At 45.5% G+C, this 26,325-nt stretch overlaps 3 protein-coding genes across 3 annotated transcripts; 1 reads left to right on the top strand and 2 right to left on the bottom strand.

Annotated features, from left to right (window-relative positions):
- Window positions 1-3,695: 3,695 nt before the first annotated feature.
- Window positions 3,696-4,737, top strand: LOC121844375 (tumor necrosis factor alpha-induced protein 8-like protein 3). The gene has a single exon (XM_042314399.1). The coding sequence runs from the start codon at window positions 3,829-3,831 to the stop codon at window positions 4,327-4,329; it is 501 nt and encodes a 166-aa protein (XP_042170333.1). The 5' UTR covers window positions 3,696-3,828; the 3' UTR covers window positions 4,330-4,737.
- Window positions 4,738-17,827: 13,090 nt separating this feature from the next.
- LOC121844374 (zinc-binding protein A33-like) lies at window positions 17,828-19,192 on the bottom strand. The gene is made up of 3 exons (XM_042314398.1): window positions 19,177-19,192; window positions 18,814-18,904; window positions 17,828-18,676 (listed from the first exon to the last, which is right to left on the bottom strand). Exons 1-3 carry the CDS (start codon window positions 19,190-19,192, stop codon window positions 18,109-18,111), a joined length of 675 nt encoding a protein of 224 aa, XP_042170332.1. The 3' UTR covers window positions 17,828-18,108.
- Window positions 19,193-25,879: 6,687 nt separating this feature from the next.
- On the bottom strand, window positions 25,880-26,325 carry LOC121844373 (butyrophilin-like protein 3; the record flags this gene model as incomplete). Its single annotated transcript, XM_042314397.1, is given in 3 exon segments — window positions 25,880-26,042; window positions 26,045-26,182; window positions 26,268-26,325. Coding segments are annotated over 3 exon segments (342 nt in total), but the record flags the coding sequence as incomplete, so codon positions are not given.

Below are 26,325 nucleotides of genomic sequence, written 5' to 3'. Positions count from 1 at the left end.
TGTTTTAGTGATTCACCATAGTGAAGGCGTAGACTCTGGTCTCTCTCTGTCTCTCTGTCTCTCTACGTCTCTCTCTGTCTCTCTCTGTCTCTCTCTGTCTCTCTACGTCTCTCCCTGTCTCTCTCTGTCTCTCTCTGCCTCTCTACGTCTCTCTACGTCTCTCTACGTCTCTGTACGCCTCTCTCTGTCTCTCTCTGTCTCTCTCTGCCTCTCTCTCTCCATGTCTCTGTCTCTCTTACTCTGTCTGTCTCTATCTCTCTCTGTCTCTCTGTCTCTCTCTGTCTCTCTCTGTCTCTCTGTCTCTCTCTGTCTCTCTGTCTCTCTGTCTTTCTCTCTCTGTCTCTCTCTGTCTCCCCCTCCCCCAGGCTGAATTCCTACTCAGGGAAACTAGAAAGAAGTCAAGAAGAAAAAAAGCCTCTTTAATCATAATGGTTGATATGTGGTGTGTAATTTGGTGCTGGGTGGGATGAAAATAAAACCCATTCACAGCTGTACTTTGCCCACGCCTCACGTGTGTGTGTTTGTGTGTGTGTGTGTTTGTGTGTGTGTGTGTGTTTGTGTGTATGCGTGTGTGTGGGTGTATCGGTGATTGTGTGTGAATATGCGCGTGTGTGTGTTTGTGTGTTTGTGTGTGTGTGTATTGGTGCGTGCGTGCGAGTGTTAGCTTGCTATACACATGCTATATGTTAGCTTGCTGGCATTTCTCTGAGGAGAAGTCGGTTTCTAGTCTGTTTCTAGTTTTCCTCTCCATTACAAGCCTATAGCTTCTGTTCTTCATACATGTGACACACATGTGATTTGCTTTTGGTCATTTATATACTTATTTATGTATGTATTTATTCATGTATTTATATATTCATTTATTTATTATTTCATTCATTCATCTATCTATCTATTTATCAGTGGTGGAAAAAGTACAGAATTGTCATACTTGAGTAAGAGTAAAGATACCTTAATAGAAAGTTACTCAAGTAAAAGGGAAAGTCATCCAGTAAAATACTTCTTGAGTAAAAGTCTAAAAGTATTTGGTTTAAAATGTACTTAGGTTTCAAAAGTAAATGTAATTGCTAAAATATATTTAAGTACCAAAAGTAAAAGTACAAACCATTTCAAATTCCTTATATTAAGCAAATCAGACTGTACCATTTTCTTGTTTTTAAAATGTATGGATAGCCAGGGGCACACTCCAACACTCAGACATTATTTACAAAAGATGCCTTTGTTTTTAGTGTTTTTAGTGAGTCCGCCAGACGTGTTCTCTTGATAAGTGTGTGAATTTCACAATTTTCCTGTCTTGCTAAGCATTCAAAATATAACGAGTCATTTGGGTTGTCAGGGAAAATGTATGGAGTAAAAAGTACAATATTTTCTTTAGGAATGTAGTGAAGTAAAAGTAAAAGTTCTCAAAAATATAAATACTAAAGTAAAGTACAAATACCTAAAATTACTTAAGTAGTACTTTCAAGTATTTTTTTACAGTCTACCTGTCAGTCATTATCCCCGCCAGTCTATGAGTCAGTCATTATCCCCCTCAGTCTACCAGTCAGTCATTATCCCCTTCAGTCTACCAGTCATTATCCCCATCAGTCTACCTGTCAGTCATTATCCCCCTCAGTCTACCAGTCAGTCATTATCCTCATCGGTCTACCAGTCAGTCATTATTTCCCACAGTCTACCTATCAGTCATTATCCCCGTCCGTCTACCGGTCAGTCATTATCTCCCTCGGTCTACCAGTCAGTCATTATCCCCCTCAGTCTACCAGTCAGTCACTATCCCCTTCAGTTTACCAGTCAGTCATTATCCCCCTCAGTCTACCAGTCAGTCATTATCCCATTCAGTCTAACAGTCAGTCATTATCCCTGTCAGTCTACCAGTCAGTCATTATCCCCTTCAATCTACCAGTCAGTCATTATCCCCCTCAGTCTACCAGTCAGTCATTATCCCCCTCAGTCTACCAGTCAGTCATTATCCCCCTCACTCTACCTGTCAGTCATTATCCCCCTCAGTCTACCAGTCAGTCATTATCCTCCTCGGTCTACCAGTCAGTCATTATCTCCCACAGTCTACCTGTCAGTCATGATCCTTCTCGGTCTACCAGTCAGTCATTATCCCCCTCAGTCTGCCAGTCAGTCATTATCCTCATCGGTTTACCAGTCAGTCATTATCTCCCACAGTCTACCTGTCAGTCATTATCCCCGTCAGTCTATGAGTCAGTCATTATCCCCCTCAATCTACCAGTCTGTCATTATCCCCTTCAGTCTAACAGTCAGTCATTATCCCTGTCAGTCTACCAGTCAGTCATTATCCCCCTCAATCTACCAGTCAGTCATTATCCCCCTCAGTCTACAAGTCCGTCATTATCCCCCTCAGTCTACAAGTCAGTCATTATCCTCCTTGGTCTACCAGTCAGCCATTATCTCCCACAGTCTACCTGTCAGTCATTATCCTTCTCGGTCTACCAGTCAGTCATTATCCCCCTCAGTCTACCTGTCAGTCATTATCCCCCTCAGTCTACCATTCGGTCATTATATTAGTGTTATGAGTTTGACTCCTGTACTCTGAGTTTACAGTATGTGTTCACTGTAAGAAGTGCCTGACTACGGTATGACTTTAAAAGGAGGGTTAGTATAAAGCATATCTTCTCTGTGTGTTTGGTCCTGATTCGTCCTTCTCTTTGACAAGAGCTTTAAACAGAGAGACAGAGAGGAATGTGTGTTTGACTGGGTGGGCTATGGAGCTAAACACTAACTCTCTCTCTCCTTCATCTACACCTCTCTCTATCTCTCTCCCGTTACTCCCCCTACCTCCCTCTTCCCCCTCTCTCCCCCATCACCCTCTCCTCCCCATCTCTCTCTCTCCTTCATCTACACCTCTCTCTATCTCTCTCCCGTTACTCCCCCTACCTCCCTCTTCCCCCTCTCTCCCCCATCACCCTCTCCTCCCCATCTCTCTCTCTCCTTCATCTACACCTCTCTCTATCTCTCTCTCCCGTTACTCCCCTACCTCCCTCTTCCCCCTCTCTCCCCCAACACCCTCTCCTCCCCATCTCTCTCTCTCCTTCATCTACACCTCTCTCTATCTCTCTCCCGTTACTCCCCCTACCTCCCTCTTCCCCCTCTCTCCCCCATCACCCTCTCCTCCCCATCTCTCTCTCTCCTTCATCTACACCTCTCTCTATCTCTCTCCCGTTACTCCCCCTACCTCCCTCTTCCCCCTCTCTCCCCCATCACCCTCTCCTCCCCATCTCTCTCTCTCCTTCATCTACACCTCTCTATCTCTCTCCCGTTACTCCCCCTACCTCCCTCTTCCCCCTCTCTCCCCCATCACCCTCTCCTCCCCATCTCTCTCTCTCCTTCATCTACACCTCTCTATCTCTCTCCCGTTACTCCCCCTACCTCCCTCTTCCCCCTCTCTCCCCCACCATCCTCTCCTCCCCATCTCTCTCTCCTTCATCTACACCTCTCTCTATCTCTCTCCCGTTACTCCCCCTATCACCCTCTTCCCCCTCTCTCCTATCTGTCCTCTCCTCCCCATCTCCCCACCTCCCCTTCCTCCATCCCCCTCTCCCCAACTCTCTCCCCCTAACTCCTCCCCTCTCTCCCCCACCATCCTATCCTCCCCATCTCTCTCTCTCCTTCATCTACACCTCTCTCTATCTCTCTCCCGTTACTCCCCCTACCTCCCTCTTCCTCCTCTCTCCCCCACCATCCTCTCCTCCCCATCTCTCTCTCTCCCCTCCTTCTCCACCCTATCTCCCCCCTCCAGGCCAGGAGTGTTTCAACTCTCGCTCCCTGGCCCTCCAGGCACAGAAGAAAATCCTATCCAAGATGGCGACCGTGGCGGTGGCCAACCTCCTGACGGACGACGTCAGCAGTGAGATCCTGGACGAGCTGTACAAGGTCAGCCGGGAGTTCACCAAGAGTAAGAAGGAGGCCCACAAGATCGTCAAAGACGTCATCAAGATCGCGCTGAAGATCGGTATCCTGTACCGCAACCACCAGTTCAGCCCAGACGAACTGGACACGGTCGAGCGCTTCAAGAAAAAGATGAACCAGGCAGCCATGACGGCGGTCAGCTTCTACGAGGTGGACTACACGTTCGACCACCGCATTCTGTCAGAGTTGCTGCTGGAATGCCGGGATCTTCTGCATGCGCTGGTGGAGCAGCACCTGACCCTGCGGTCGCACACTCGCATCGACCACGTGTTCAACCACTTTGCCCACGGGGAGTTCCTGGCCGAGCTGTACGGAGACGGAGAGGATTACAGACTGTACCTGAGGAAGATCTGCAACGGGATCAACAAACTGCTGGACGAGGGAACGCTTTAACCTCTGACCCCTGATCTCTCACCTCTCACCTGACATTTGAACCTGCTCCTCCCTTCCTATTACTCAATCTCCATGGTTGCGGCTCAATAATCCCCCCTTTCTCCTGAAGTGTGCACTTGTTCACCTACCTTCATGGATTTGAAAGGAAATTATTGGTATATGGAACCTCCTTGTAGCCCATGCCTACACTAATCCAATATTTTTACATTTGTGGGGAGTAGCAGATGAGTGCACACTTCAGGAAGAAGGAGAGATTATTGGGACACACTCCTCCTCTTCCTCCGGTCTCTCCACGGATCTGCTTTCCCTCCTGTCATTCCTTCTCTTTTTAAAAACCCTGATCTGTTCTATCTTTAACCTTCTTTTTCCTCCTGTTCTCCCACTTCCTCCTCTCTTTTCTCTCCTCTTTCCACTTCCTCCTCTCTTTTCTCCCTCCTCTCCCACTTCCTCCTCTCCTTTCTTTCCTCCTCTCCCACTTCCTCCTCTCCTTTCTCTCCTCCTCTCCCACTTCCTCCTCTCTTTTCTCTCCTCCTCTCCAACTTCCTCCTCTCTTTTCTCTCCTCCTCTCCCACTTCCTCCTCTCTTTTCTCTCCTCCTCTCCCACTTCCTCCTTTCTTTTCTCTCCTCCTCTCCAACTTCCTCCTCTCTTTTCTCTCCTCCTCTCCCACTTCCTCCTCTCTTTTCTCTCCTCCTCTCCAACTTCCTCCTCTCTTTTTCTCTCCAACTTCCTCCTCTCTTTTCTCTCCTCCTCTCCAACTTCCTCCTCTCTTTTCTCTCCTCCTCTCCAACTTCCTCCTCTCTTTTCTCTCCTCCTCTCCCACATCCTCCTCTCTTTTCTCTCCTGCCCAGATCTCTCTTTTATTCTACTGAGCTTCCTGGACAGGGATGTGCTTTAATCTTCCTCTCCTTGTTTCTCCCCTTATTCTCCTGCTCCTCTACTTTCCTCTCCTTGTTTCTCTCCATATTCTCCTGCTCCTCTTCTTTCCTCTCCTTGTTTCTCTCCTTATTCTCCTGCTCCTCTACTTTCCTCTCCTTGTTTCACTCCTTATTTCTATGGAGTTTCCATGACATTGATGAACTGTATGTATAATTCTAAAATATTTAACTGGTGTCACAACTCTGTTCTGTGAGATGTTTTCTCTACATCCTTCTCCCTCACCCTCTCCTTCTCCCGCTCCCTCTCCCTCTCCCTCACCATCCCCAAAGTTGGTAAGAGTGTGGCGCTAGCAAATCCAAGGTAATTGGTTCACTTCCCACAAGGATCATACACACATATTAAAGACATATTCACTCACGGACATTGTTCGGTTAGTGGCTTTGCATAAAAGCATCTGCTAAGTGACAGATATTATATCCTAATAGCGTCGAGGAAGTCACATCAGGAGAGTGTGAAATGGGGGGTGGATCACCAGCTTAGCGTCTGATAGGCTATGACTGCGCCTGGTCGTTCACATAGCAACGTAGCCCACATAAAACAACAAGACCCACGAGAGACCTGTGAATCAGAAGACTTGTTTCCCTCTTTGGCATTCAAGAAATCCAGAATCTGTGTTGATTACGTGATGGCAACATTATACATACTGTATTCTGTAGTGTTCGTACTTATAGCTTTACTGCTCTGAATCAAGGCCAAAAAGAATGATGATGTTTTGTAAATACACTGTTTGTTCTCTCTCCTTTTGTCATCATTACTGTGTGTGGGCGTCATGATGTCTTATATCAGGACCAGGAGTTTTTCCTGACCACGTGACCTTCATTACCAGGAAAACCTTCTGACCATATAGTACTGTATACTGTATACATCGTTAGCCAACCGTTACCATTTCCTGCCAAATACTAAGGCTGGGATTCAATCTTCCACGCACTATAACGATCTTTGAAAGAAGGAGGCCCACAAGATGTTTACCATGAATACGATCTCTGGGAATGTCTGGGCAAATGCCTTTAAAAGCTGCATTGTTGGTTGTAGCACGCCACGGATTGAGGCCAGGCCTGCATTGTTGGTTGTAGCACACCACGGATTTAGGCCAGGCCTAAATTTTACATCTTGCAGCTCTGACTGTTAAGGCTTTAATGATAACTCTGTCCCTATGATGTTCCCTGCATTTTCCCTATAGAGCAGTGTTTTGTGCTGTGTGTATGTGTGTCTGTGTGTATGTACACATTTTACTATACTTGAGAATACATAAATAGTAAACCAACTAAAATTCCGGAAGTTAGGAAATTTTGCCGGTCCTCACTTGCAAAAATGCTTTTAAGGCTAGGGATTAGGTTAAGGATTAGTGTTAGAATTAGGGTTAGGGTTAGAGGTTAGGGGTTAGGTTTAGGGTTATGGTTAGAAGTTAGGGTTAGGGTTAAGGTTAGGGTTAAGGTAAGGATTAGGTTTAGCGTTAAGGAAAATGTGATTATGAATCAATTGTTGGTCCCCAAAAAGTCCTCACAAGTATAGTAAGACGTACAGTATGTGTGTGTGAGTGTGTGTGTGTGTGAGTGTGTGTGCTCGCGTGCGCATCATGTGTCTGTGTCTGTATCCTCTCTGCCAGGGTGTAACAAGTTCATCTTTTAATAAAGAGTCCTTATAAATCAGTGCTTGAAGTTTGATGCTTTGTTCAGTTACATTTTATGACCTCTCATCCTGCTCCCCTCCACCCATCCTCTCCTTTCCCATCTTCTCCCATCCTTTTATCCTTTTATCCCCCTTCTCCCTCTTCCCCTCTTTTCCCCTCCTCCTTCCCTACTTCCCTCCACTCCCCTCTTTCCTCCCCTCCTATCTCTCCTTCCCTACCCTCCCCTACCCTCCCCTCACCTCCTCCTCTCTTCACTCCTCTTTTCCCTCACATCTCTCCTTCCCTACCCTCCCCTCCACTCCCTTCACCTCCTCCTCCTCTCTTCACTCCTCTTTTCCCCTCCTATCTCTCCTTCCCTACCCTCCCCTCCACTCCCATACCCTCCTCTCCTCTCTTCACTCCTCTTTTCCCCTCCTATCTCTCCTTCCCTACCCTCCCCTCCACTCCCCTCACCACCTCCTCTCCTCCCCTCCTCAAAGTCTCCAGCTGATTCAGGCATCCTACATTACATGAATGATTGAGAGGCTTGAACTGTGAGACAATGAGACTGAGGATAGAATAGGACTTCAGGACTATTAGACTGAGGAGACTGAGCTTAGAATAGAGCCGCAGGACAATGAGACTGAGGAGACTGAGCTTAGAATAGGGCCGCAGGACAATGAGACTGAGGAGACTGAGGATAGAATAGAGCCGCAGGACAATGAGACTGAGGAGACTGAGGATAGAATAGGGCCGAATGACAATGAGACTGAGGAGACTGAGGTTAGAATAGGGCCTCAAGACAATGAGACTGAGGAGACTGAGAAGAGAATAGGGCCTCAGGACAATGAGACTGAGGAGACTGAGGATAGAATAGGGCCGCAGCACAATGAGACTGAGGATAGAATAGGGCCGAATGACAATGAGACTGAGGAGACTGAGGATAGAATAGGGCCGCAGGACAATGAGACTGAGGAGACAGAGGTTAGAATAGGGACGCAGGACAATGAGACTGAGGAGACAGAGGATAGAATAGGGACGCAGACAATGAGACTGAGGTGACTGAGGATAGAATAGGGACGCAGGACAATGAGACTGAGGAGACAGAGGATAGAATAGGGACGCAGGACAATGAGACTGAGGAGACAGAGTTTAGAATAGGGCCGAATGACAATGAGACTGAGGAGACAGAGGATAGAATAGGGACGCAGGACAATGAGACTGAGGAGACAGAGTTTAGAATAGGGCCGAATGACAATGAGACTGAGGATAGAATAGGGCCGAATGACAATGAGACTGAGGAGACAGAGGATAGAATAGGGACGCAGGACAATGAGACTGAGGAGACAGAGTTTAGAATAGGGCCGCAGGACAATGAGACTGAGGAGACTGAGGATAGAATAGGGCCGCAGGACAATGAGACTGAGGAGACAGAGTTTAGAATAGGGCCGCAGGACAATGAGACTGAGGAGACAGAGGTAGAATAGGGACGCAGGACAATGAGACTGAGGAGACAGAGGATAGAATAGGGACGCAGGACAATGAGACTGAGGAGACAGAGTTTAGAATAGGGCCGCAGGACAATGAGACTGAGGAGACAGAGGATAGAATAGGGACGCAGGACAATGAGACTGAGGAGACAGAGGTTAGAATAGGGACGCAGGACAATGAGACTGAGGAGACAGAGGTTTGAATTGGACCTCAGGAAATGGCCTGGTGACACATGCACATCCACGCACGCCCTCTTGCTCAAGCACACACTAGCAGGCACACACATATGTACACTCGCACACTCTCACACACACACAGAGACATGCATAAACACACACACAGCACACAGGTGGTGTGGGTTATAAATACCAAGTAATGAAGCATGGATGAAACACATCCAGTCTTTCCAGACTGGCCTCTGTGTCAGTGACCTTATGAGGAGCCCATGCTCTGATCGTCCCAAATGTCACCCTATTCCCTATGTACAGAAGTACACTATCTCTGACAAGAGCCCAATATCAGAGGAGACCTGTGACCTCTAGTGGCAGGAAAGAGGAACATCATAACTGGCTCTACGGATACTTGGTCTTTGTTCCAAATTGCACCCTATTGCCTATATAGAGTACTACAGTACTTTGGACCAGGGCTAATAGTGCACTGTGTAGGGAATAGGGTGCCATTTGTACTATCTGTATTGCTGTATAGCTGCTGTGTTTAAGTGTTCTTTTACCTTGTTGCTGATACTTATTCAAGCCTTTCTACAGAGCATATAGTTTGGGGCCAATAGGTAGCATGGTGCTTGTAAACACCAGGGTAATGGGTTTTATTACCAGGACCACCCATATGTAAAATGGCTGTAAGTGGCTTTAGATAAAGGAGTCTGCTATTAGAGTCTGCTGGCATCTATTATTATATTAGGACATCCGATGCGCGATGATACAGATTATGAGGAAGTGACACTCAGTATCTTACCACACCCCCCACACACACCCCCAATGATGAGGCTGATTCAAGTTAATAAGTTCTCTTTAATATGATTTATGTATCATCAAGTGATTTGAGAGGCTGGTTATGACACACATCAATTTCATCATCCCAGACACCCTAGACCCACTCCAATTTGCATACCGCCCCAACAGATCAACAGACAACGTAATCTAAATTGCACTCCACACTGCCCTCACCCACCTAGATAAGAGGAATACTTGTGTGAGAATGTTGTTCATTGACTACAACACCATTGTCCCCTCAAAGCTCATCAGTAAGCTCATCAGGACTCTGGGTCTGAACACCTCCCTCTGCAACTGGATCCTGGACTTCCTGATGGGCCGACCCCAGGTGGTGAGGGTAGGCAACAACATATCCACGCTGATCCCCAACAAGGGTGCCCCTCAGGAGTGTGTGCTTAGTCCCCTCCTGTACTCACTGTACACGCACAACTGCAACACCATCATCAAGTTTGCTGACAACACGATGGTGGTAGGCCTGATCACCGGCGACGATGAGACAGCATATAGGGAGGAGGTCAGTCACTTGGCAGTGTGGGGCCGGAACAACAACCTCTCCCTCAACATCAGTAAGACCAAAGAGCTGATAGTGGACTACAGGAAACAGCGGGCTAGCACGCCCCCATCCACATCAACTGGGCTGCAGTGGAGCGGGTCAAGAGCTTCAAGTTCCTCAGTGTCCAAATCACTAAGAACTTAAAATTGTCCCCTCAGGAGGTTGAAAAGGTTTGGCATGGACCCTCTAATCCTCAAAAAGTTTGACAGCTGTACCATTGAGAGCATCTTGACTGGCTGCATCACAGCTTGGTATGGCAATAGCACCGCACTCGATCACATGGCGCTACAGAGGGTGGTGTGGACAGCCCAATACATCACTGGGGCCGAGCTCCCTGCCATATATCAGGACCTCTATATCAGGCGGTGTGAAAGGATGGCCCAGAAAGTCATTAAAGGTGCCAAGTCTGACACGAACAGGCTCCTGAACAGCTTCTACCCCCATGTCATAAGACTGCGAAATAGATAACTAAATAGCTAACAAAATGACTACACAGACTGAGTTGATCTTTGTATTTTATTTGTATTTTTGCGCTGTCTTTATGCACACTCACAGGGCCCTACACTCTACACACACTGATACTCCAACACACATACAAACACTCACTCCATCATTTGCTCACACACACATAATCTGCAGATACATTTATACTGACTAAACGCACGCACATCCACTCTCCTACAACACCGGAGGCTGCAGAGGGAAGGTCTGCTTATAATAATGACTGCAATGGAGTGAATGGAATGGTATCAAACACATGGAAAACGTGTTTGATGTGTTCGATACCATTCCATTGATTTTGTTCCAACAATTACTATGGCCACTTCCTCCCCAATTAAGGTGCCACCGGCCACCTGTGACATACAATCATCATATAAATCAAATCAAATCACATTTTATTTTTCACATGCGCCTAATACAACACCATGAAATTCTTACTTACAAGCCCTTAACCAACAATGCAGTTCTTAAACAACAATGCAGAAATATTGATTAAATAAAGTAAAGTAAAAAATGTAAGAAAAAGTAACACAATAAAATAACAATAACGAGGTCATATAGAGGGGGTACCGGTACAGAGTAAATGTGTGGGGGTACAGGTTAGTTGAGGTAATTTCTACATGTATGTAGGGTGAAGTGACTATGCAAAGATAATAAATCGTCAGTAGCAGCAGTGTAAATACAATGGGGTCAACATAAATAGTCCGGGTGGCCATCTGATTAATTGTTCAGCAGTCTTATGGCTTGGGGTAGAAGCTGTTAAGGGGACTTTTGGACCAGCATATACACTGCTGCTACTTTGTTTATCATATATCCTGATGCCTAGTCAACTTGCCCCTATATATATACACACTGCTCAAAAAAATAAAGGGAACACTTAAACAACACAATGTAACTCCAAGTCAATCACACTTCTGTGAAATCAAACTGTCCACTTAGGAAGCAACACTGATTGACAATAAATTTCACATGCTGTTGTGCAAATGGAATAGACAACAAATGGAAATTATAGGCAATTAGCAAGACACCCCCAATAAAGGAGTGGTTCTGCAGGTGGTGACCACAGACCACTTCTCAGTTCCTATGCTTCCTGGCTGATGTTTTGGTCACTTCTGAATGCTGGCGGTGCTTTCACTCTAGTGGTATCATGAGACGGAGTCTACAACCCACACAAGTGGCTCAGGTAGTGCAGCTCATCCAGGATGGCAGATCAATGCGAGCTGTGGCAAGAAGGTTTGCTGTGTCTGTCAGCGTAGTGTCCAGAGCATGGAGGCGCTACCAGGAGAAAGGCCAGTACATCAGGAGACGTGGAGGAGCCTGTAGGAGGAGGGCAACAACCCAGCAGCAGGACCGCTACCTCCGTCTTTGTGCATGGAGGAGCAGGAGGAGCACTGCCAGAGCCCTGCAAAATGACCTCCAGCAGGCCACAAATGTGCATGTGTCTGCTCAAACGGTCAGCAACAGACTCCATGAGGGTGGTATGAGGGCCCGACGTCGACAGGTGGGGGTTGTGCTTACAGCCCAACGCCGTGCAGGACGTTTGGCATTTGCCAGAGAACACCAAGATTGGCAAATCCGCCACTGGCGCCCTGTGCTCTTCACAGATGAAAGCAGGTTCACACTGAGCACGTGACAGAGGTGACAGAGTCTGGAGACGCCGTGGAGAACGTTCTGCAACATCCTCCAGCATGACTGGTTTGGCGGTGGATCAGTCATGGTGTGGGGTGGCATTTCTTTGGGGGGCCGCACAGCCCTCCATGTGCTCGCCAGAGGTAGCCTGACTGCCATTAGGTACCGTGATGAGATCCTCAGACCTCTTGTGAGACCATTTGCTGGTGCGGTTGGCCCTGGGTTCCTCCTAATGCAAGACAATGCTAGACCTCATGTGGCTGGAGTGTGTCAGCAGTTCCTGCAAGAGGAAGGCATTGATGCTATGGACTGGCCCGCCCGTGCCCCAGACCTGAATCCAATTGAGAACATCTGGGACATCATGTCTCGCTCCATCTACCAACGCCACGTTGCACCACAGACTGTCCAGGAGTTGGCGGATGCTTTAGTCCAGGTCTGGGAGGAGATCCCTCAGGAGACCATCCGCCACCTCTTCAGGAGCATGCCCAGGCGTTGTAGGGAGGTCACACAGGCACGTGGAGGCCACACACACTACTGAGCCTCATTTTGTCATGCTAATGAGAACCAGGGCCTTTTGAATATTATATTATGTTTGTGCGTGTTTTTCGGTTCCCGGGGTCATTTCATGTTTTAATCTGAGTTATTGGAGTTCAAGCAGTCAGAATTGTGTCCCGTATGACATATAATGTTGTACCGCTGATCTCACCCAAGCTAGCCATGAGGAATCGGCCTAGAAGCGGCCTCTTCCTGGGGGTCGGAACTGATTGAATCGGCCCGGAATCAGGTGTCGGACTCAGCCCGGAATCAAAATGAACGACTACCCAGAATTGGCCCAAGTAGATCGGGCCATTTCCGTCGATTGGAATTCAGCTGACTTTCCCAGCATCTTACCAGAATCCTCCCAGAAACGGCCCGATGCAAATTTAAATAAATATATACAAAATTGCCCAATTTAGTCATTTTAAATATTATTAGTATACATTTTATACATACAAAATGTTTTTTTTTTGTGGATGGGTATAACTTGTGTCAGAGGAAACACCATACACCTGGTGACCGTGTCAGCGTGCATGCGCCTAGCCCGCCACAGGAGTCGCTACAGCGCGATGGGACAAGGACATCCCGGCCGGCCAAACCCTCCCCTAACTTGGACGATGCTGGGTCTCATGGGTCTCCCGGGCGCGGCCGGCACGGGTCTCGAACCAGCATCTGTAGAAATGCAGTGCGCGAGTGTTGCAAAATAAATGTACATATACATGTTATTCAATCATTGCACCCGCACTACTCGAGAGCGCTAATGAGCGTCTGCGTTGCCAGGCGATGCAAGTCCTGCCTCTCCCATCTCCTCAATGGCTTTTAGAAGCATATACCCACGTGCCATCTCCTCATTGGTTATACCCACATGGGTGATTGAAAGATGAGCTGAAGTCGGTTGTGGTAATGCACCTTACATGCTGACCACACCGCTTGCGTCGCCAAATAAATACATACATGTTATTCAATTATTGCACCCACAAGCACGTTGGTGTGCACGCCAACGAGCGTCTGCGCTGCCAAGCGCTAAAATAGAAGTCAGTTCTATTTGTGACACCGATAGCGGTGCTAGTTCTGCTTCTCCCATCTCTTCATTGGTTTATAGAAGCAGATACCCACGTGCCATCTCAATCACGTGGGTGATTGAAAGATGAACTGAGTTTGGTTGGTCGTCGTGGTAACTATGAACGTTAGATCCCAATCGCCATATAAAGTCCAAAGAAAAAAAGCATGGACGGAGGAGATAAGACTAGAAAATACCCGGTTTACCGTTTTATGTGTGGATTAATTGTCGGAGTAGAGGACCTTGTGCATTTCAGGTAAAATAACAACTCAACGTTTACAGTTGAAGTCGGAAGTTTGCATACACCTTAGCAAAATACATTTAAACTCAGTTTTTCACAATTCCTGACATTTAATCCCAGTAAAAATTCCTTGTGTTAGGTCAGTTAGGATCACCACTTCATTTAATTAACCTCTTGAGTGTAGGGGGCAGTATTTTGATGTTTGGATGAAAAACGTACCCAAATTAAACTGCCTATTTCTCAGGCCCATGTAACACTTGTCTTCGTCCTCCTCTGACAAGGAGTAACAAATGTCAGAACAATGCGCTGCATGGTAAGTGTCCATATTGTATTTAATATGAATACTGAACACTTGAACAAAAACAATAAAACGGCAAAAAAGAACAGTCCTGAACGGTGAAGCAAAACACAGAACAGAAAATAATCACCCACAAGTCAAGGGTGAAAATAGGCTACCTAAAAATTGTTCTCAATCAGGGACAACGATTGACAGCTGCCTCTGATTGAGAACCATACCAGGCCAAACACAGAAATCCCAAATCATAGAAAAAAGAACATATACTGCCCACCCCAACTCACGCCCTGAACATACGAAAACAAAGACAAAACAAAGGAACTAAGGTCAGAATGTAACAGCCCAGAATCTAGAATATGCATGTAATTGTCAAATTAGGATAGAGAACACTCTAAAGTTTACAAAACTGTCAAAATATTGTCTGTGAGTATAACAGAAGTGATATTGCAGGCGAAAACCTGAGGAAAATCCAACCCGGAGGTGTTGTTTTTCTTGAAAGCTCTCTGTTCCATAGCCTGCCTTCACTCCATTTAAACTGATATCAACCAGATTCCATTTCCTATGGCTTCCCCATGGTGTGAACAGTCTTTAGACATAGTTTCAGGCTTTTATTTTGAAAAATGAGCGAGAAAGATCACATCGCATCACTGTATGGCTGGGTGCCAGCAGCGTTTTGCATGCGCCAACAGAGTGGAGCAGACATTTCTCTCTCTCCTATTGAAGAAGCTACAGTCCCGGTTGAAATATTATCGATTATATAGTGTAAAAACAACCTGAGTATTGATTATAAAAAAACGTTTGACATGTTTCTACGAACATTACAGATACTATTTGGAATTTTCGTCTGCAATGTCGTAACCGCTCAAGCCTGTGGATTTCTGAACATAACGCGTCAACCAAATGGAGGTATTTTGGATATGAAAATAATGTTCATTGAACAAAAGGAACATTTATTGTGTAACTGGGAGGCTCTTGAGTGCAAACATCCGAAGATCATCAAAGGTAAGCGATTCCTTTTATTGCTTTTCTGACTTTCGTGACCAATCTACTTGGCTGCTAGCTGTTTGTAATATTTTGTCTACTGAGAGAGATGTCCTTACATAAACGCTTGGTATGCTTTCGCCAAAAAGCTTTATTGACATCTGACAAGCCAGGTGGATTAACAACAAGCTAAGCTGTGTTTTGCTATATTGCACTTAATATTTTTAGTAATTTAATTTGAATTTGGTGCTCTGCAATTCAGTGGATGTTGACAAAAATGATCCCGCTAACGGGATGGGTGCATCAAGAGGTTTTAAGCATGTGAAATGTCAGAATAATAGTAGAGGGAATCATATATTTCAGCTTTTAGTTCTTTTATCACATTCCCAGTTGGTCAAAAGTTTGCATAAACTCAATTCGTATTTGATAGCATTGCCTTTAAATTGTTTAACTTGGGTCAAACGTTTCGGGTAGCCTTCCGGAAGCTTCCCACAATAAGTTGGGTGAATTTTGGCCCATTCCTCCTGACAGAGCTGGTGTAACGGAGTCAGGTTTGTAGGCCTCCTTGCTCATACACGCTTCTTCAGTTCTGCCCACAAATGTTCTATAGGATTGAGCTCAGGGCTTTGTGATGGCCAGTCCAATACCTTGACTTTGTTGTCCTTAAACCATTTTGCTACAACTTTGGAAGTATGCTTGGGGTCATTGTCCATTTGGAAGACCCATTTGCGACCAAGCTTTAACTTGATGTCTTGAGATGTTGCTTCAAAATATCCACATAATTTTCCTCCTCATCATGCCATCTATTTTGTGAAGCGCACCAGTGTCTCCTGCAGCAAAGCACCACCACAACATGATGCTGCCACCCCTGTGCTTCACGGTTGGGATCTTGTTCTTCGGCTTGCAAGCCTCCCCCTTTTTCCTCCAAGCATAACAATGGTCATTATGGCCAAACAGTTCTATTTTTGTTTCAACAGACCAGAGGACATTTCTCCAAAAATTATGATCTTTGTCCTCATGTGCATTTGCAAACCGTAGTCTGGCTTTTTTATGGCGGTTTTGGAGCAGTGACTTCTGCCTTGCTGAGCGGCCTTTCAGGTTATGTCGATATAGGACTAGTTTTACTGTGAATATAGATACTTTTGTACCTGTTTCCTCCAGCATCTTCACGAGGTCCTTTGCTGTTGTTCTGGGATTGATTTGCACTTTTCGCACCAAAGTACGTTCATCTCTAAGAGACAGAACGCTTCTACTTCCTAAGCGGTATGACTGCTGCATGGTCCCATGGTGTTTATACTATTATACTATCGTTTGTACAGATGAACGTGGTACCTTCAGGCGTTTGGAAATTGCTCCCAAGGATGAACCAGACTTGTGGAGGTCTACAATTTGTTTTCTGATGTCTTGGCTGATTTCTTTTGATTTTCCCATGATGTCAAGCAAAGAGGCACTGAGTTTGAAGGTAGGCCTTGAAATACATCCACAGGTACACCTCCAATTGACTCAAATTATGTAAATTAGCCTATCACAAGCTTCTAAAGCCATGACATCATTTTCTGGAATTTTCCAAGCTGTTTAAAGGCACAGTCAACTTAGTGTACGTAAACGTCTGGCCCACTGGAATTGTGATACAGTGAATTAAGTGAAATAATTTGTTTGTAAACAATCTTTGGAGAAATTACTTGTGTCCTGCACAAAGTAGATGTCCTAACCGACTTGCCAAAACTATAGTTGGTTAACAAGAAATTTGTGAAGTGGTTGAAAAACAAGTTTTAATGACTCCAACCTAAGTGTATGTAAACTTCTGACTTCAACTGTATATCCCAGGACAAATTAGCTATCAACAGCAAGCTAGCTAAATAGGTCAAATTAGCTAGCAACTGCAACAGCTAACTTTACAGCCCATAGAGAGAGCAGTGCATTGGGGATTTTGTAGTCAACTCGAGCTGCAACAGACACAACGTTATTCACATGTTGCTACCAACCTTATTATAAAGCCAAAATTAACATTTGTTCACAAAAAAATATTGTTCTCTTATTTAACACTGTAATTTATAGGAATGAGTGGTTTTGGGTGGATTTTTCCTTTAAGTAGACCATAAAATACATTTTAAATGGTAAATGGCCAGAGAGAACTATCTTTATTTACTGTATATTTGGTCATGGCAGATAGGATGTTGTGTTGTAGAGGGGAAAAACATATTCCTGATAGCTACTCATTTAATACTGTCTACAGAGCCTAATGGGTAAGGGCCAGGATATCAGATGAGCATTGACAAGGATGCTGATGAACTGACACTCAGTATCTTACCACACATTAGACAGTCTATAAATACACACACGCAGGCATGAACTGACACATACAGACACACACACTAGCCCTCCCAGACCCACTCCCTGGGACGGTTACCAGAGTTGATTGATCTTTCATTGATTGATTATGATGTTGTCTCTTCCTGATTTAACTCCAGCCTGAATGAGTAATTTATGTTACGTGACCTGAGTGAGGAAATATCTGATAGGCCCCCTGAGAAAGACCAACACATGTCATAGCCAATCAGTAGCAGCCTGTTTGAGTAGTTAATTACTCTTCCTCACCAACAACAGCCAATAATTCAGAATGATTTGATTCAGGGGGTTTTACAGTTGACAAAGTCATTTATATGTTGACAAGTTTGATTTAGATTTTATTTCAAGTTTGAATGAAGCCAATTAAGTTCAAATAGGTTTATTATGACCAGACTGATGTTCAGAATATGCCAATACATTACATACTGTATAATAGGGCTATATGTAGACAACATGGAAACCATAGGATGACATTCAGCAGAAATGATACGAGGTGGGAATTCCCTCTCTGTTGGTATGCTATAATTAATTCAAACTGTGAGTAACACACTCATGCACTTGCAGACAAACACACATGTACCCAAACTCACATGTTCGCACACGCACACATATACGCACACACACACACACACACACACACACACACACCTATCCACACCCACACAAAATATGGATAAAGTTTCTCAGTGAAGGTGTCACCAGTGAAAGAGTAGATATGAGACCTGGCCTCCACATTATAGAAGGAGACATGGCCCTCCTCATAATCCACAAACACCCCCACCTTCTGGGGCTTCTCTCTCAGGGAGAGGGGGACAGAGGGGCCAGAGAGAGCCTTGTACTCTCCATTTCTAAGCCACAGTGTCCTGTATCCATTTTCAGGGCTCACTGTAATCTTCCCCTTCCTGTTGATGGACTCTCTGGCCACTCCTATAGTCCACCTTGTCTTCCCCTTCACCTGAACATCATAGTAGAATCTCCCTGAGGAGAAACCCTCCTTTCCTAGGACACTGACACAAGTATCAAACCTTTCTGGATTGTAAGCGAGATCCTGCCATACATCTCCAAATATAACTTGTTTCCCATCTTCAGACAGGATGAGTTTGGGATGTGCTGTATCAGGATCTAGAGTCACATCCACTGTGGACAGAAACACACTTTTTTACACTTTTCACACTTTACTGCAGGTTTTGCTGCACAGTACATTACTGTAGACATATGTAACCTATAGGTTGCTATTGATAACAACATACAGTATATTGCAGATGTGAATGCGTGGTATTTCAAGTAATACCCGTATGTGAAGATATGAATATTAATGTGAAACTCTAAGTGGATGGACTGGAGAGTATTCCAGTCCATCCGTCTTCTGATGGTTTCAAGTTCTAGAATATAGAGAAGGAGTTTGTCAGATTTGGGGGATACCAGAAACTATGGTAATATAATGTTACAGTAGAGTATACTGTATACTATACAAATCTCCATCTCTAAACTTTATTGTTAAAGTGAGATTGATTTTTTAAAGCAAGTTCAGAACCAAACACATATACTAAGTGACAAGGTGTAGAAATAATCACTCTTCCATAATACAGTAAACCTGCAAACAGTATGAAGTGATCTAATCCATTTGGAATAGAATTCAGTGTCATTAATTTACCTGGACTCCCCTTCATGTTTACAATCTGTGGGTAAATTAAACAAATAAAACTAATCATAATTCCTGTTATTTAAAGTGTGAACATTTTCAAATAAAAAAATGAAACAAAATTGCATTCTTGGTGTGAACATAAAATAATTCCAATACAGTAATATTTTACCACATAATTATGACTAATCTTTGTGCTATTTGCATATTTGCATAATGGAAATTGTAAACCCTGAGAACAGGGCTCTCCAACCCTGTTCCTGGAGAGATGATGTCCTGTAGGTTTTCACTCCAACCCTGTTCCTGGAGAGATGATGTCCTGTAGGTTTTCACTCCAACCCTGTTCCTGGAGAGATGATGTCCTGTAGGTTTTCACTCCAACCCTGTTCCTGGAGAGATGATGTCCTGTAGGTTTTCACTCCAACCCTGTTCCTGGAGAGATGATGTCCTGTAGGTTTTCACTCCAACCCTGTTCCTGGAGAGATGATGTCCTGTAGGTTTTCACTCCAACCCTGTTCCTGGAGAGATGATGTCCTGTAGGTTTTCACTCCAACCCTGTTCCTGGAGAGATGATGTCCTGTAGGTTTTCACTCCAACCCTGTTCCTGGAGAGATGATGTCCTGTAGGTTTTCACTCCAACCCTGTTCCTGGAGAGATGATGTCCTGTAGGTTTTCACTCCAACCCTGTTCCTGGAGAGATGATGTCCTGATTTTAACCCTGTTCCTGGAGAGATGATGTCCTGTAGGTTTTCATCCAACCCAAGTGAGACTGATTTTAATCATTTGCTTCTTGATAAGTTGAATCAGGTTTGTTACAATTAAGGTTGGATCAAAAAGCTCCAGCTCTGCAGGATCAGGGTTGGAGAACCCTGGCTTAGAATATACATGTATGTATTGTATATTGACCATAAGGGTCTAGTAATGCATCGTGCTCCTACTTACCCAGCTGATCAGCAAGTATCTCTGCAGACAAGAACAGATAAATTCAAATCAAAGTAAAAGCATTCTTAATGGTGAATAATTAATTCAACTCCTTGTGTGGCAGGGGGATGGGCACAGTAAAAACAATGTGATGAAAAGTATTAATGTCAAATATGTAAGGATTTTAAATCCATTAAACTAGCTGTTGTACGCTATCCATTTCTGTTACATATTCATGTGTTGGGAATTGTTTGTCTCCAATTATTGTTTGAGATCCCAATAACAAATTACGCTGATCCATAAGACTGTTGGACACGACTTACTCAGCTTTAAAGTGTTGACATATTGAACTTGCTGTAATGCCTGTTGTCGGAATGAGTGGACCAAAGCGCAGCGTGGAAAGTGTTCATGATTTTATTGATCAAAGAAACACTCGAACAAAGTAACAAAAGCGAACAGTTCTGTCAGGTAAACAGATACTAAACAGAAAATAACTACCCACAAACACAGGTGGGAAAAAGGCTGCCTAAGTATGATTCCCAATCAGAGACAAGGATAGACAGCTGCCTCGGATTGGGAACCATACTAGGCCAAAACAAAGAAATATACAACATAGAATGCCCACCCCAAATCACACCCTGACCTAACCAAATAGAGAAATAAAACGGCTCTCTAAGGTCAGGGTGTGACACTTGCTTTGTAGACATCTTACATCCATGCAGGAGAAAATTATGAAAAAGTAAACTTTTACACATTGATGCATAGGACTGTTAGACACTACTTACTCAACTCAAGACTGTGTTCATTTTTAACTTGCTCTGGACACATGAAAAGAGAGACATTAGAGAGAACATACTTAATGAACACAAGAACCTCAGTGTTTTCTCTGACAAAGTTTCATTTCTGGAGGAGAAAACTGCATGTTTGACAGTAAGACACTACTTACCTAGCTCTTGACTGTGTTCAGCTTTGGTTACATCTATAGACATGACAATAGATAACAGTTAGAGGAAAAGTCCACAAAATGACTTACCGGTACTCAAGATGTTTTCTGACAAAGTTATTTCCATGGAAGAAGTTACGGATATAGTTCAGGTAAACCAGGCACTGTGATTTAAATAAACCTTATATTAAAACATCTACTATTTTTGTGGAGAAAATATTAGAACAACTCTGGTGCAATAAGTGCCGCGCTCAAGATTTTCACCTTGTCGGCTCGGGGATTCGAACTGGCAACCTTTCGGTTCTAGTACCCAACTCCTGGTGTATGTGTCACGCCCTGGTCTAAGTATTTTGTGTTTTTCTTCATGTATTGGGTCAGGCCAGGGTGTGGCATGGGGTTTTTGTATTGTGGTGTGTTTTGTCTTGGGGTTCTGGTGTGTTTGTATTGGAATTGTAGCTAGTGGGGTGATCTAGCAAAGTCTATGGCTGTCTGGAGTGGTTCTCAATCAGAGGCAGGTGTTTATCGTTGTCTCTGATTGGGAACCATATTTAGGCAGCCATATTCTTTGAGTTTGTCGTGGGTGATTGTCCTTAGTGTATTTGGTCCTGTCTCTGTGTTAGTTTACGCAAGTATAGGCTGTTTCGGGTTTCGTTACTTTATTTGTTTTATAGTGTTTGTATTTAGATTCATGTTACGTTTGTTGAATAAACATGGATCACAATCTACACGCTGCATTTTGGTCCGACTCTCCTTCACACCTAGAAAACCGTTACAGAATCACCCACCACCAACGGACCAAGCAGCGTGTCAACAGGCAGGAGCAGCAGGAGAGGCAATAGGTGCAGCAGGAGAGGAGGCAACAGGAGCAGCCCAAAGAGGAGTACAGTATGGACTATACTTCTTGGGAGGAGATAGACAGGTGGGCGGTCGACCCAGGGAGAGTGCCGGAGCCCGCCTGGGATTCGATGGAGCAGTGTGCGGAAGGTTATCGGAGAATGAGGTTGGCGAAGCAAGCACGGCGGCGCGGACGGAAGCCCGAGAGTCAGCCCCAAAATTTCTTGGGGGTGGGGGGCTCACAGGGAGTATGGCTATGCCAGGTAGGAGACCTGTGCAAACTTCCTGTGGTTACCGGGGGCTAGAGAGACCGTGCAGGCACCGTGTTATGCAGTGGTGCGCACGGTGTCCCCAGTGCGGGTGCATAGCCCGGTGCTGTATATTCCAGCTCCTCCTATCGGCCGGGCTAGAGTGGGCATCGAGCCAGGTAAGGTTGGGCAGGCTCGGTGCTCAAGAGCTCCAGTGCGCCTGCACGGTCCGGTCTATCCAGTACCACCTCCACACCCCAGCCCTCCGGTAGCAGCTCCCCGCACCAGGCTTCCTGTGCATGTCCTCGGTCCAGTACCACCAGTACCAGCACCATGCATCAGGCCTACAGTGCGCCTCGCCTCTCCAGCGCTGTCGGAGCCTTGCTCCTCTCCTGCGCTGCCGGAGTCTCCCGCCTATCTAGCGTTGTTAGAGCTTTCCTCATCTCCAGCGCTGCCGGAGTCTCCCGCCTGTTCATCACAGCCAGAGCTGCCAGTCTGCATGAAGCAGCCAGAGATGCCAGTCTGCATGAAGCAGCCAGAGCTGCCAGTCTGCATGAAGCAGCCAGAGCTGCCAGTCTGCATGAAGCAGCCAGAGCTGCCAGTCTGCATGAAGCAGCCAGAGCTGTCAGTCTGCATGAAGCAGCCAGAGATGTCAGTCTGCATGAAGCAGCCAGAGATGGCAGTCTGCATGAAGCAGCCAGAGATGGCAGTCTGCATGAAGCAGTCAGAGCTGTCAGTCTGCATGGAGCAGCCAGAGATGTCAGTCTGCAAGGAGCTGTCAGTCTGCAAGGAGCTGTCAGTCTGCAAGGAGCTGTCAGTCTGCAAGGAGCTGTCAGTCTGCAAGGAGCTGTCAGTCTGCACGGAGCTGCCAGTCTGCACGGAGCTGCCAGTCTGCACGGAGCCGCCAGAGCGGCCAGTCTGTAAGAAGCCGCCAGAGCTGTCAGCCTACATGGAGCAGCCAGTGCCGCCAGTCAGCGTGGAGCAGCCAGAGCCGCCAGTCAGCATGGAGCAGCCAGATCTTCCAGATCTGCCAGTCAGCCAGACTCTTCCAGATCCGCCAGTCAGCCAGACTCTTCCAGATCCGCCAGTCAGCCAGACTCTTCCAGATCCGCCAGTCAGCCAGACTCTTCCAGATCCGCCAGTCAACCAGACTCTTCCAGATCCGCCAGTCAACCAGACTCTTCCAGATCCGCCAGTCAACCAGACTCTTCCAGATCCGCCAGTCAACCAGACTCTTCCAGATCCGCCAGTCAACCAGACTCTTCCAGATCCGCCAGTCAACCAGACTCTTCCAGATCCGCCAGTCAACCAGACTCTTCCAGATCCGCCAGTCAACCAGACTCTTCCAGATCCGCCAGTCAACCAGACTCTTCCAGATCCGCCAGTCAACCAGACTCTTCCAGATCCGCCAGTCAACCAGACTCTTCCAGATCCGCCAGTCAACCAGACTCTTCCAGATCCGCCAGTCAACCAGACTCTTCCAGATCCGCCAGTCAACCAGACTCTTCCAGATCCGCCAGTCAACCAGACTCTTCCAGATCCGCCAGTCAACCAGACTCTTCCAGATCTGCCAGTCAACCAGACTCTTCCAGATCTGCCAGTCAACCAGACTCTTCCAGATCTGCCAGTCAGCCAGAACCGCCAGTCGGCCAGGATCCGCCAGATCCGCCAGTCAGCCAGGATCTGCCAGTCAGCCAGGATCTGCTGAAACCACCAGCCAGCCAGGATCTGGTAGATCTACCTACCTGCCTGAGCTTCCTCTCACTCCTGAGCTTCCTCTCACTCCCGAGCTTCCTCTCACTCCCGAGCTTCCTCTCACTCCCGAGCTTCCTCTCACTCCCGAGCTTCCTCTCACTCCCGAGCTTTCTCTCACTCCCGAGCTTTCTCTCACTCCCGAGCTTTCCCTCACTCCCGAGCTGCCTCAGTCCCGAGCTGTTCTTCAGTCCCGATCTGCTCCTCAGTCCAGTGGGTTTCTGGGTGAGGACTACTAGGCCATGGTCGGCGGCGAGGGTGGACTATCCAGGGACGCGAGGAGAGGGGACTAAGACATTGACTGAGTGGGTTCCACGTCCCGCGCCGGAGCCGTCACCATGGACAGACGCTCACCCGGACCCTCCCTATTGTTTTGAGGTGCGTTCGGGAGTCCGCACCTTAGGGGGTTCTGTCACGCCCTGGTCTAAGTATTTTGTGTTTTTCTTCATGTATTGGGTCAGGCCAGGGTGTGGCATGGAATTTTGTATTGTGGTGTGTTTTGTCTTGGGGTTCTGGTGTGTTTGTATTGGGATTGTAGCTAGTGGGGTTATCTAGCAAAGTCTATGGCTGTCTGGAGTGGTTCTCAATCAGAGGCAGGTGTTTATCGTTGTCTCTGATTGGGAACCATATTTAGGCAGCCATATTCTTTGAGTTTGTTGTGGGTGATTGTCCTTAGTGTATTTGGTCCTGTCTCTGTGTTAGTTTACGCAAGTATAGGCTGTTTCGGTTTTCGTTACTTTATTTGTTTTATACTGTTTGTATTTAGATTCGTGTTACGTTTGAATAAACATGGATCGCAATCTACACGCTGCATTTTGGTCCGACACTCCTTCACACCTAGAAAACCGTTACAGTATGTCACTCTGTAAACGGCACTTTAAAACATTTACATTCAGTCAAAAAAAGTGTTCTATTATGTCGTGGAAAATTGCAAGATTATATTTTAATGCTTGTAAGATTGTTATAATGGTTGTATTACATTATAACAGTTGTTACATTCGACAGAATAGAGTGTTGTGTGTGTGTTCCACTGAGGATGGGCCGCTGAGATAGCACTGACAGAGGAGATTTACAATGTCTTTGGGTAATAAAGCCTAAAGAGCATTCCAGATAGTAAAGGTAGTGTTTTTGTGCTATACCGTACCAGGGTGAGACGGGTTCCAGTTTGGAGTAGGAGGGGGCCAGACACTGATCTTTACAATGAGAACTGTTGACACAGCAGTAACTGTCTGCTATGTTTTATAGATATCTTTCATTCAAATCTTAACCTTTGTGAACTGTTCCTAAGATCTGTGGTTCGTCATGTAAATTGAGAGGGGTGTATCTTGGCTATAAAAGATCTTTGTACTTTTTGGTGGCACTCAACGGTTCACAAAGTCAAATGCTATTGCAAAGCTTAATTATTATTAAAGATGTAGTTAAAGTATAACTCTGACTGGTGTGTGAAGTTTGTCTCTCTCCTCATTTGGTAAAACAGAAATGCCACCACAATTACCATAGTCATTGTGCAAACCATTCCAGTGCTAAATAGTGAAAGATAATATGGCCACAATGCCCATAGAGACAAGGATTAGCTCACCTGCAAGACACAAATAAATTTAGATTAGTGCCATGCTAACCACTGCTACCAAATAATATTAAAGGGACATTTCACTCATAAATGAAATTTATGTCAGATGTTTAAAGACCTCAATTGCAGACTAATGTCAAAGTGAAACCACGTCACATGACATCAGTTGTGTAGATCCAGCAATATGCCTCAATGCCAAATGACTGGAAAACATGAGCACCATCTAATTTCCTGGTTTTTCTGGTTTAATGTTGTGCTTATCTTTTCCATTCATTTGAGGTGGAGGCAAATAGCTGGATCTACAAAACCAATGTGGGTTCATTTTGACATTAGAATACTTTAGATTTCTAAAAATGTTGACAAACTTGTATCCAACTGTCCTATGTATGTTTGCTAAGATCCTTTGTAATACAACATTATATAAAACATTAAGTGTTTCATCTCAGCTAAACAATAATATTATGTTACTCACTAGGGATGTGAAACTTTGTCTCCATTTTAATCACCTCATGGAGCTGGCTCTGTCTGACTCTACAGGTAAAGCGGTTGATGTCAGTCTCCTTTATGATAGTCTTTAGTTTGACTACGTAGAATCCCTCATAGTCTCTGACGGTCCAGCAGATAGAGTGACCTCTTCACTGTCCAGCCACTCCAACTCAGGCTCAGGGAACCAGCCTTTAGTTACACACAGCAGAGCCATCCCTCCTTCTTTCTGTCCCTCAATGGAAACCTCTGGCTTGGATCCTATAGCTACAGACACAAAGGGAGACTGGAGATGAAGTACTACTGAGATTGGGAGGAACATCACATGGGTTGTTGTATTTAAGAAATGTACCTCTGACGTAGACTTGAATGGTGGAATCATCATCATGTGTCTTAGACTCAACAAGACA

Source organism: Oncorhynchus tshawytscha, unplaced genomic scaffold (assembly GCF_018296145.1).
Source record: "Oncorhynchus tshawytscha isolate Ot180627B unplaced genomic scaffold, Otsh_v2.0 Un_contig_2672_pilon_pilon, whole genome shotgun sequence".
Classification (NCBI taxonomy): Eukaryota; Metazoa; Chordata; class Actinopteri; order Salmoniformes; family Salmonidae; genus Oncorhynchus; species Oncorhynchus tshawytscha.
Note: the sequence above shows the minus strand (reverse complement) of the source record. Positions and strands in the feature narration are given on the sequence as shown.

Coding starts and splice junctions, on each gene's coding strand:
- LOC121844375 (XM_042314399.1), top strand. CDS start 3,829: ATGGCGACCGTGGCGGTGGCCAACCTCCTGACGGACGACGTCAGCAGT.
- LOC121844374 (XM_042314398.1), bottom strand. Junction 18,677..18,813: donor ATTCATATCTTCACATACGG/GTATTACTTGAA, acceptor AGTGTAAAAAAG/TGTGTTTCTGTCCACAGTGG.